Below are 12,696 nucleotides of genomic sequence, written 5' to 3'. Positions count from 1 at the left end.
CTTGGTCCTCTTCATTTCTTCCTTGGCGTTGAAGCTATTTCCACTCTTGAAGGCCTACTCCTTAGCCAAAAGTGGTACATTATGGATCTTCCTGATCGTACTAATACGGCGAATGCAAAAGCTATGCATTCTCCTACGTCATCGAGCACTTAGTTGTCACTTTTTTATGGTGCAAATCTCTCAGACCTAAGTTTGTATCGAAGTGTGGTGTGTGCTCTCTAATACCTCTCTCTTACTCGACTTGATATTGTTTTTTTTGTGAACAAAGTGTGCCAATTTATGCACAAGCAGATGGATAAGCATTGGGCTGCAGTCAATCACATTTTGCTTGTTGATTTTGGACTCTTACTATGCCCAAGTAAGACCTTTGTTTTATCAGTATTTTCCAATGTTGATTGGGCGGGGAGCCCTGATCACCGGAAATCAACAGGGGGTTATTGTGTATTTTTTGGTCAATCTTTGGTTTCCTGAAGTTAAAAAAAAAAACTCACTGTGGCTCGTTCAAGTACTGAGGCGGAGTATAAGGCCCTTGCAAATGCTACCTCTGAATTGTTATGGATTAAAACTCTTTTGCGCGAATTTGGTATTTCCTACGCTCAATGCTTGCGCCTGTGGTGTGAAATTCTTGGGGCCACGTACTTGTCTGCAAATCTTGTCCTTCATGCTCGAACTAAGCATGTTGAGATTGATTACCATTTTGTCCGGGAGCAAGTTCAAAGGAGTTCATTATCTGTTAATTTTCCACCATGTGAATTACAACTCGCGGATGCACTCACCAAGACACTACCTAGTGCCTACTGCCAGGTTTCAAGATCTACATACCAAGTTGTACGTCCGCTCACTCCCGCTCAGCTTGAGGGGGGATAATAAGGAAATCAATGCTATCACCGAATGTGCACAAGACAAGGCCACCTGATTCATGCAATAGACCATTCTAGGATTGTATGCTTTCCATGTATAGCGTAGTTTCCTAAAGTTGTATATTCGTTTACCATACACATGTATTTCAATATATATATATATATATATATATATATATATTGCAATATTAGACGACACTAGACTTGGTAATTGAGTGAGTTTACAAAATTTCCTTCTCTATCAATATTTGTTTAAATCCAGTCTAACATATATGATAAATCATAATTTCATGACATTTTTTTAAAGAAATTAATTAACATATATGATCAATCGTTCGAAATAAATTGAATATCATAGATGGCATTATTTCAGGATGTTTCAGAGAGTATATATATTTTTGAGACAAGAGAGATTCCCTTGCCTGCAATCTGACTTGATGCACATGACTACGCTCAATTTTGGCCTTCCCTTGTTAATTATGTTTGTCGTCTTTGTGATCTGTACAGCCTTAGTGCGCGCAAATCGTGTTGCATGCCTTTTCAGCACAACAATGTAATTACAATATCAATGTTGTAAGTACTGGCCAGATGAACTTTGAAGCTCCAGAAGTACTTAACGACAAATTGTAAATTAATTATATTTAATGTTCTGTTCGGTTCGGTTATCCCGAAACATCAGAACGTACTTTTGCAGCTTATAAAAGCCCACACAACCAGCAGATCAAAGTTATACTCCAAAACTCACCAAAGGGTACCCCAATAACATATAATAATCCTTTTACAAACTTTCCATCGCCTCCTATGGCCAACTCCCAGCTCCATGATCATGATGGCGGCCTAAATGACCTGAACAAAGCCGAGGTGGCGGTGGTTCTGGTGCCCTTTCCGGCACAAGGCCATCTCAACCAGCTCCTCCACCTTTCGCGTCTTCTCTTGCGGTACAATATCCCCGTCCACTATGCCGGCACCGCCATCCACAACCGCCAAGCCATGCTTCGTATCCATGGTTGGGACCCAAATTCTTCAGTTTCAAACAGCAATATTCATTTTCATGACCTCACAATCCCACCTTTTCTCTCCCCTCCTCCTAACCCCAGTGCAGCAATCAAGTTCCCTGCACATCTCCAACCATTATTCGATGCTTCCTTGCATCTTCGTGAGCCCTTGGCCGCACTTCTACGTGAACTTTCATCCAAAGCAAGAAGGGTCATTGTCATCAATGACTCCCTGATGGCATATGTGGCGCAGGACGTGATTAACATCCCAAACGCCGAGTCCTACACTTTCCACAGTGTATCGGCTTTTACTTGTTTCTTGTACTTGTGGGATTCTATGGCAAATATTCGAGATTCTGAAGTAAACGCCAAGATCCCTATAGACATTCCATCTCTTGAAAGTTGCTTCACGACCGAGTTCATTGACTTCGTTGTTTCCCAATATGAATTCCAGAAGTGGAATTCTGGCTTCCTCTACAACACATGCAGGGTCGTCGAGGGTGCCTATGTGGATCTAATGGAAAAGATTGACGGAGGCAAGAAGCATTGGGCTATCGGGCCATTCAACCCGGTTAGGATACCCGAGAAGAAGAAGAGTAGTTCGAATATTGGACGGGATAAGTGCTTGGAGTGGCTGGACAAACAGGCACCAAACTCGGTAATCTATGTGTCGTTTGGGACAACAACTGCCATGGAAGATGAGCAAATAAAGGAGCTAGCAATTGGGTTGGAGCAAAGTGAGCAGAAGTTCATCTGGGTCTTGAGGGATGCTGATAAAGGAGATGTTTTTAATGGAGATGTGAGAAAAGCTGAGCTCCCCAAAGGGTTTGAAGAGAGAGTTAAAGAGACTGGCGGAATGGTGGTGAGAGAGTGGGCTCCACAATTGGAAATTCTAAGCCACCCATCAACGGGTGGATTTTTGAGTCACTGCGGATGGAATTCTTGCATGGAGAGCATCACCATGGGGGTGCCAATTGCAGCTTGGCCAATAGCCTCGGACCAGCCGAGGAACGCGGTCCTGATTACAGAATTGCTCGAAGTTGGAATTGTCGTGAAGGACTGGTCGCGCCGGGAACAGCTAGTGAAGTCAACCACTGTAGAAAAAGCTGTGAAACTGTTGATGGCATCGAAGGAAGGGTATGCGATAAGGATGAGGGCGGCGGATTTGGGCGGAACTGTCAGGCGGTCCATGGATAAAGGTGGGGTTTCCCGCATGGAGTTGGATTCTTTCATTGCTCATATCTCTAGGCCGTAGGTAGAGTACTGAAGACTTTGGGAGATTAAACGAGAAGAAGGACAAAGGTAATAAAACAAAAAACGAAAGATATGATCATCATGAAGCCTGCAGGCACCTTTTTTACTTGATCATGTTCTCTTTCCTTGAAGAATTTCTTATCTGCTAATACAATATTATGATCAGCTACAAATCCGAAATTGCAAAACTTGTTCAAGCCTAAAATTTAATGAATTGCAATTTAATTTATAACAAATATAATAAAACAAGTACTTCACCTGAAAAAATAGATCAAATATATGTGCATATATACATGATATTAAATATATATATATTATATGCTTGGATACAGAAATATTTTTAATTCAACTCATCTTATTTTATTATTATAATTTTTTTAAAATTTAAAATAATAATAATATTAAAAAATAATATTATAATAATATTTTATTTAACTCATCTAAAATCATCTCATCTTATTATTCAAACAAGCTTTGTTAATGTTTTTATGTTCCTGATCACAGGCAGCTAGCTGCTTGCTATCTCCAGCTTAGTCCCACGATCTTAATTTGTTTCAAATAAAGCTAATTAAAATCACGAACCAATCTGCACAAAGGCCGCAGACAAAAGAAATCTTCATTTGCAATGCCGATATCTTAGAATATAATATAGTATATAGATCAGACGACGCATGCAGCTGATATACAATCTATATATACATAATATATATATATATATATATATAAATTATAAGTGCGATCGAGAGGGTAAGCCACGTACGGGCGCCACTTAATTATTAGTTCTTTCACTCTAATTGATAAGTGAGCTAAGTTCTGACGTTGCTGATCACTTGGATGTATTCGGACATCATTTATATATAATTTAATTTTGTACGTCCAATATCATTTAGAAAGAAAATTAATATTGATGAAGATCCGAAGAAAACAAAACCACGAGCAAACCTAGCTAATTATTAAGAATATATAAGGCCTAGCTCGAGTTAATTCGATCGATGCGTCCGTCGTTACGTACTTTTGTTTCCACCGATTCAGAATTATTTTTCATATTTTTTATTTAAATATTTTTAAAAAATAGTCATAACATGATATTGACGTGGAATCTATTAAATTAAATATTGCATATGAAAATATACTACGGTTGCAGTAAAATCTTTTTAAGAGCACTCACATGCGAAGCAAGTCAAGTTGTTTGTTATCCCTCACCTCCAGTATGTTCGTCAGGAATATTAACCTTAATCTTATATACTACGATATTTCTTCAACATCACGCCTCTAGTAGTGCATCGTCCGTTATGAGATTGTATTGTTATATTTATAAAATAATATTAGTTATTTACCTTGTATCAATTATCATATATCTTAATTAAAAAAATGAGTATTAGTTATTTACCTTGTTTCGTAGAGTCAGTCTCTAATGGTGAGTCAGACGGAGAGCTAGGAACATGTGTAGATGAGATGTGAACTTCCTTCCTCTTTGGTGGCATAATTGCAAGATACTGTATAATGTGAACACAAAAACCGATCAATCATCTGTATCAGTCTCATCATCTGTAGATATTTCAGATAAGTCAACACTTTGATCAACTATCGCCTCAATTATTTCAGCCTCAATATATTTCCTATGTAATGATATCATCTCATACTGGCTCAAATCCACAAATAAGTTAAAGGCAGATTGACTCTCTTAGTATGCTTCTTGAGTAAAGAGATCATCATCTTCTTCTTCTTCATCTTGTCCCTCCGCTTCAGGGATAACGTCATAAATATTTTTAGGAGAAAACTTTTTTACTACTTGCAATTGATTTCTTAACTGAAGATCGTCTAAATAGAATACTTGATATGCTTGGGAAGCCAAAATAAAATGATCATCTTCATACCATTTTTTTTATGTATTAATACTCAGAAAATATTCATCCTGGCATTTTTCCCTTCAGGGATTACTTAAATCCCACCAATCACACTTAAATATATAAATCACAAGCTCCCCCACATATCTCATTCTAATTATATCTATGATAAGTCCATAGAAATCAACATTGTCTCCATCATGACTCCTTTCGACAAGGACACCCATATTTTGTGTTTTCCTATAAAATTCTCGATCAATTGTGTGATATCTACTAGTTTAATATTAATTATCTTTTATTATTTGTTAAGTTAGTCCTCATAGTTTAATTAATACTTAAATATTAATATGAATTTAAGTATTAATAACTCCTTATGTTTTTATAATATAATTTTATCCTCTTTTAAGTTTGTTGTAAGATAGTTTTTACAACTATTATTTTTTAAATATTAATATGAGTTTAAGTATTAATAATTCTTATGTTTTTATAATATAATTTTATCCCTTTTAAGTTTGTTGTAAAATAGTTTTTACTACTATTATCTTTTAAATATTAATATGAGTTTAAGTATTAATAATCTTTATGTTTTTATAATATAATTTTAACACATATTAAGTAATTAGTTGTAAGATAGTTTTTACAACTATTGTCTTTTAAGTATTAATATGAGTTTAAGTATTATTAATTCTTACATATATATACTATATATAATCTACTATAATATTACATATTTATATGATAGTTTAAGATAATTTTTACAACTGTTCGAACACGGTAGGTAATATACTGTTCGAACGTATTTATCCGTTCGAACGGTATATAACCACGTTCGAACGGTATCAACCCAGATTCCAAACACCAGCCAATTCAGATGAATATTATCTCACAAAACATCACAAACTCATATTCAGAAAACACTACAAATATACAACATATTTACTTCGAATAGCAACCCTCTAATAAACATACAACATATATATTTCGAATAGTAACCCTCTAACAAACATACAAGATATATACTTCGAATAACAACCATCTAACAAACATATTTTGTGTTTAATCTAACAAACACCTACACAATATATATATATATATATATAAACTACAAAATCAATAAAAAAATGATAGATTTAGAAGTAAAATGATAAAGAAAGTCATACCTAGCAAAATATACTAAGCAATCATCTTTGTAAGATGATAGAATGAAGGATTGTGTGAAGAAAATATAAGATTTTGGAGAGAAAACGGAGAAGAGTGAAAGAGAGGAGAGAAAAATGAGGGGTTGACGGCGTGCGAGAAGATTATAAGTTATGGCCAACCGTTCGAACGTAAATAAAGTGCGGTCGAACGCAAAAAAATTTCAACACGCCAATTTTCCTGCCTGCACAAATTTCTAGATTATCGTTCGATCGGCTAAAAATTACGTTCGAACAGTAATCCATGAGTCTTTAATTGGCGGGGTATTTTCTTACCATTGCAAAATTCGTTTGAACTATAACAAATAACATTTGAACGGTTATCCAGAGTCATTAATTGACGGGATGTTTTTCCACCATTACAATAATCCGTTCGAATGTTTTTTTCATAACTTCAAACGCAAATAATGTGTTCGAACGATTTACGAGTACCATTCGAACCCATCATCTTAATGCTTAAATATATTATTTTTCATCTTTAAATGAAAAGTACTATAAGATCATATGTATCATACTATCATATATATAGTAATACATACGATCATATATATAATAATCTATACTAAATATCATAGATATAGTATAGTATACTAAAGTATATTATAAAAATGTAAGATGATATCTATTAGTAATATATACTATCATATATATTAGTAATATATACTATATGATATATAGTAATCTATAATATATATCGTATCATATATATTATCCTATACTAAAGTATAGTGAAAAATATAAGATCATATGTATTAGTAATATATACTCACATATATATAGTTTCAAATATACTAAGATCACATAGTAAAGTATAGAGAAATTTATAAGATGGTAGTATATTAGTAACCTATACTCTATATATATGTATGCTGTATAGTATCATATATAACTTATATAGTAAAGTATAATGGAATATATAATATGATATATATTAATTAAGTATAAACTCATACTATATAGTACTATATGCTATCATATATATATATATATATATATATTACAACCTCATATATAATACTTTGATAGTAAAGTATTATGATATATTACTATTATACTATAATAAAATACATATAAGTTATTATGTTTTCATTTAAAGTATTATACTATCATAATATATATTATAATATTACATATGTATTACAGTATATATAATCTACTATAATAGTATATATATTATATTAATTTATAGGATTATAAATATAATATATATTTAATATAAATTTTTACTAAACTTAAAACAAATACCGTTCAAACGGTAAATATTAACATTTGAACTGTAGTTTAAAACCGTTCGAAAAATATAACGTTCGAACGGTTATGCACATAAAAGTTATCGCAGGCAGAGCTTTCTCTCACGCCGACGTCCCCACCGTTTGAAAACGAGAGAAATCATTTGAACGCCCATCAATCGCCGCCGTAATCAGCACTTACGTCAAACACTCCTCCTCCCAAGTGAATGTATGCATTTTAAAAGTTATTTTACCGTTTATTTTATGATTTTATGGTTTTATTTTTTTTCTAGAAAAATTATAATTTTTCATCAATAGTCACCGTAGAACACCATAAATTTACCGTAGGATGTTTAGAAATAAAGAGTAGTATGTGTTTTGTTGAAGAAACCACGGAATCGAGGCATTTTTGGATGTTTTCATGGCCACTGAGTTGACTCAGCCATGGCCGAGCTCGATTTGGTTTCCGTTCAAACTCATTCGAACAGTTTTAAAACGTTTGAACGGTTTTCAGTGTCCATTTGACCATATATTTTATTGTTGGAACGCTTTATATTAAATTCGAACCATTTACTTTGTATTTGCTTATTAAATTGTTTTCATCGTTTTATTGAATTATTCTATCAATTAATTTATTAAATTGCTATTAGTATATAATTTTGTAAATCTTTTTGTCGTAATTAGATTTTATTACTAATGTTGAATATATATTTTGTTTTTAAAATTTCAGGTTCATAATAATGTCTTATAGGGGCCGTAAACGTGGTAGATCAGGAGAACATTCCATCCAAATAGTTCGAGAGCGGACTGTTTTACTTGAGCGACATGTAAAACTGTCTGATTTTGTGGCTCTTATATGGGAGGGTCATTCCCTCCCATCAGTATTCAATGATCGTGGTTGGACATCAATCTTATATCAACGAGAAGGAGTGGAACTTATTTCCTACATTGAGATCGTTACTGAATTTTATAAAGAGCTCGGTGGTGCCAGCCCAGACGATGGAGGGGCATACAGGATCTGTGTCCAAAGAGCTCCTGTTGTATTTTTAGAGGATAGACTCGCTGCATATGTGGGTATTCCTAGGCTTCTTGATGCCTATCCGAACTTGCCGCTTTGAGAGTCTGATCCTTCAGGTGATGTAAAGATGTCTCAGAACGATGGACCAGTTTACACAGATGAGATCGATACACTTGCTGATCATGAGGTCAGAGACTTGATTGTTGGTGCAGATGCTCCAGTGTACAATGGGACGAAGAGTATTAGGTAGACAGATTTATCTTCTTTCTTCAAGATCATGAAGTTGATCATCGCCAATAATATTGACCATCGGCAGCACAAGACCGAGGTTAGCATGGATCGAGCGAGATTTATGATACGGATCACTCATGGCATCCTGATCGACCTCGTGGGTTATATATTTGAAAGGATCCGCTCAGAGGCACGGTTCATTACAACAGATATACTGCCATTTGGAATCTTCATCACTCGATTTTTGTTACATGCCGGGGTTGTGCCTGAACCTGTCGAGTGTTCCTGAGAGCTGATGGGACTGATCAACAGCACCACCCTGTCACGGAGCATGGGATACTCGATATTTCGTTTTTGTGGAACTCAAGTCACGCTCAGTACTCGACTGGCACAGATAGATAGACAATTAGCTGCAGTCAAGGATGTGTGTAGAGACCTTGCATCATAGTAATTTCTATTTTTTTTTTTTTTTTTTGGTTATAGTTTTGGATAGTATATATGGTGTTTTGATAATTTACTTTATTTGTAAATTAAATATTTTATCTTTTTTGGAGTAATTATTGATTCATATTATGTGCTGTATGGTTGATAATATTTATTTAACATAAAAGAAATCATTAAAATATTTTTAAATTAATTACATAAAATTAATTAATGAATTTGTATATATGATATATATTTTTTATATTTTGAGTTTCGTACCGAAATTAATATTATACTTTCGAATGTATAAATGTAGTATTTGAATATGTTCTAACTAAATATATTATGTTCGAATGGTTTAGATACCTTCCCACCAGGTTTTGGCACCAAATATTTTTCGTTTAAATACAACAAATTATCGTTCGAACGGTTGTGAACTTTCTCCGCCATAATAAATTACTTTCCCGTCAAGATTTTACTGTTCGAATTTTTTTTTACCGTTCGAATGGGAAAATTTTTTAAGATAATTTAATTCATCACAGAAAATACTGTTCAAACGATTTTGTAAAATCATCAATTTTTTAGGATGAAATTTAAATTTCGTCTCAAAAAATTACTTTTAGTTTTTCATCCCTAAATAATTTCATCCCAAAAACTCAAATTTATTGTAGTGATAGAACTAATTGTAATATTAAATTGTAGGTAGCATACCAATTGTTCAAATATATAAATATATATATTTTAATAAATTAAGATAATATATATCTAAAAGCTAATTAATTCTGATCAATTGTTGCAAGAATATTCCATATATATATGCCACCTAGCTAGCTAGAGATGATCAGCCTTAATTATATATATAACTATTATATATGGAAGGAATATTCTTAATTAAGGGGAATTAGAAAAAAAAAAAAGAAGTTTAAGTACCCATTAATTAATTAGGAGTAGATCGAATTAAGCAGTACTTTAAAAAATTCACAATTAATTCCAATTAATTAAACGTCCGCGGCTCCGCGCCCAGGCAGATCAGACGATTATGTACGGCACGGTGCATGAGGTACAGTATTTTTGGACATTTTCGAGCTTCAAAATAAAGCTCTTAATTAATAATTTGTTATCTTTTCGAGTACATAACTAGCTATCATTAATTAATGCTGGATTTTACAAAATCGCAAACGCAGATCAGGCCGCAAGGTTATACGTACGTACGTATTATTTATAGCCAGCTACCTCGATCGTCCAAGGGAAAGAAATTGATATCGGTACAATGCAGTCCATACTCTACATGATGATGACATGAATTTTTTATTTTTATTTTTTTTGATAAAAAATAGATTTCATTTCATAAAAAAAATTACATATGTGACTCAAATTACAAGTCAAACTAACATATATTATAAGTAACCCTGTACACAAAATCTTTGCGATGGACATTGTTTAACTTCATGAAAACTCTCAAAAAGAGATTATCATTCTCTGTATTAAAACAGAGGAGAAAATACCCTGCATCAAAACTCCATCCTCCAAAAGGAGAAGTAAACAACACACGCATCCTCCTAACACGGAGGAGGGAGGAACCTAATACCGCTATGGACAAAGTCCAATAGCCTATTTCACTTTATTTTCCTACAAATAAAAAACCCAACAAACAAACTTCAACAAAAATAACACTGACATCAAGTCGGAAATACAATATTAGAAACAAATAAACACTACCAAACAACACCAAACATAATCGGAAAACACAAAATGGAAAGCATCGGTGGCGCGTGCATGACACATGCCACACTAGGAAGGAGCCGTTCGGCCGGTCAAGACGTTGCTGGAGTCACTTAGCCCTAAGCTACCTCGCATGGTGTCGATGGAAGATGAATCGCGATAGTTTGAGTACCCCACATGTTTCCTTTAAACCGCACGTCGACGCTCCTAAGTAGATTGAGCATAAGCTTCCTTAAGAGCATTTCATACTTGTGCCGAGATATCCAACCCAATGACAATTCCAAGAACTTTTTCAGATAAAGTTCTAATGATCCAGCCTCTAAGCAAGTGATCGATTGTTTTCCATTTCTTGAACTTTGGGTTAGGCACGGGTTGAGCAGTTGAACCCTCTAGAATTGGAAGTACAGTAGCAGGGGTAGTAGCATCACCTGTAAGATAGGCAACAAGCTTTTGACTCTCGGCTAAAGCAAGAACCTGCTCACGCCAAAGAGGATAATTCTCAAACTGGAGTTTCAATGTGACAAAGTTGCTAACATTTAATGAAGCAGAAGACATTTTTGCAGGTAAAGTAAAAGAAGAGCCCTCCTCATAGTTTTGGACACTCTGATACCAAGAAGAAAATAAGATATCGATGGAAAAGAAATCTCACCACACATAAAATGTGAGAATCATATTGTATATATATCAAACTTGTGTACAGTATGTTGACCAATACAAGTCAACAGTGTGCGCTATACAAGGTAAGTTGGCATAATCTCTTTGCCGAATAATCGGACTCCATATCTTCTATGCATATTCCATATCATATTTTATTATTGAATTTTTCTTCTATTTTTATTACATAATGATCGACATGAGAAAATTAGTATATATTAATTATATTCTCTCATATTTTGTATAAGAGAAAACTTTCACATCCAAAACACAATTCAGAAACTAAATATAGTTTTGAGTAATTTATTGCAGTCGGCTACAATCGATCTCTATTCATAAATTTTGTGACCAAATTTATCGAATTGCAAAGAGTCAAATTCAATTTCTAACTGATTCAATTAGTTAAATGAGTAATGCTACATACAGTCGTGGAATGCGTAAACGCCGTGCAGTCGCTTTGAAAAAGAGTGGGGTCCACTATTAAAAAATTAATTTCTTTTCAGGCGGGTCCCTTATTTATTCACTTTTTTCAAAGCGACTGCACGACGACTGCACGACGACTGCACGCTCACGACTGCAAGTATCATTTCTCTAGTTAAATATTCTTCGAAATCAAACCATTTTTTCAAACCATAATTGAAGTTACATTACCAAAATCATTGGTCCAGTTCACAACTGAGCAATACTCAATTATTCACGATTCATACGTATGAGTTTGAAAATTATTACGAAACTATGCCTTTTGTTTATTAAAATCATTTTAAGTATTATATAGGAGAAATACTTTAATTATAAAGATATTATACAAAAATAAATCTACAAAATAACATAATTAGATATGATATATTATATTATAAAATTATTTTTATCGTAAAGTAAATCTAATTGATTATATGGAATAATGTCAATTTATAAATTTATTTTTATATAATTCATTTGTATTTGTAACACTTCTAATTACATAATCAAGTGTTTGACATATTATATATATTTATATTATACAAGTTTGCAAATTATTACGAAATTTCATAATAATTTAGAATAGTTTTGAAAGACTTTAGTCCTGTTTAGATTCATAAACGATTTCAATTCATCTCATTATTATAATTTTTTTAAATTTTTACACGAAATTTAATAAGTAATTCAAATTTTTTAAATTTTAAAATAATAATAATATAAAAATAATATTTTATTCCAATTTTAATTTTTATTTAAAATTATTTTTCTGCCTATCGAAACGGGCGTTCATGCGCATGTAGCAGGTCCC

The 12,696-nt window shown here is 33.3% G+C and overlaps 1 protein-coding gene across 1 annotated transcript; it reads left to right on the top strand.

The window, feature by feature from the left end:
- Positions 1-1,595: 1,595 nt before the first annotated feature.
- Positions 1,596-3,370, top strand: LOC109018092 (zeatin O-glucosyltransferase-like). The gene has a single exon (XM_019000282.2). The coding sequence runs from the start codon at positions 1,662-1,664 to the stop codon at positions 3,108-3,110; it is 1,449 nt and encodes a 482-aa protein (XP_018855827.1). The 5' UTR covers positions 1,596-1,661; the 3' UTR covers positions 3,111-3,370.
- Positions 3,371-12,696: the final 9,326 nt, after the last annotated feature.

The sequence above is a fragment of the Juglans regia genome, chromosome 4 (genome assembly GCF_001411555.2).
Source record: "Juglans regia cultivar Chandler chromosome 4, Walnut 2.0, whole genome shotgun sequence".
Lineage (NCBI taxonomy): Eukaryota > Viridiplantae > Streptophyta > Magnoliopsida > Fagales > Juglandaceae > Juglans > Juglans regia.
This window is presented reverse-complemented; position numbering and strand designations above follow the sequence as displayed.

What these genes read in the sequence shown, in the direction of transcription:
- LOC109018092 (XM_019000282.2), top strand. Translation starts at nt 1,662, where the DNA reads ATGGCCAACTCCCAGCTCCATGATCATGATGGCGGCCTAAATGACCTG.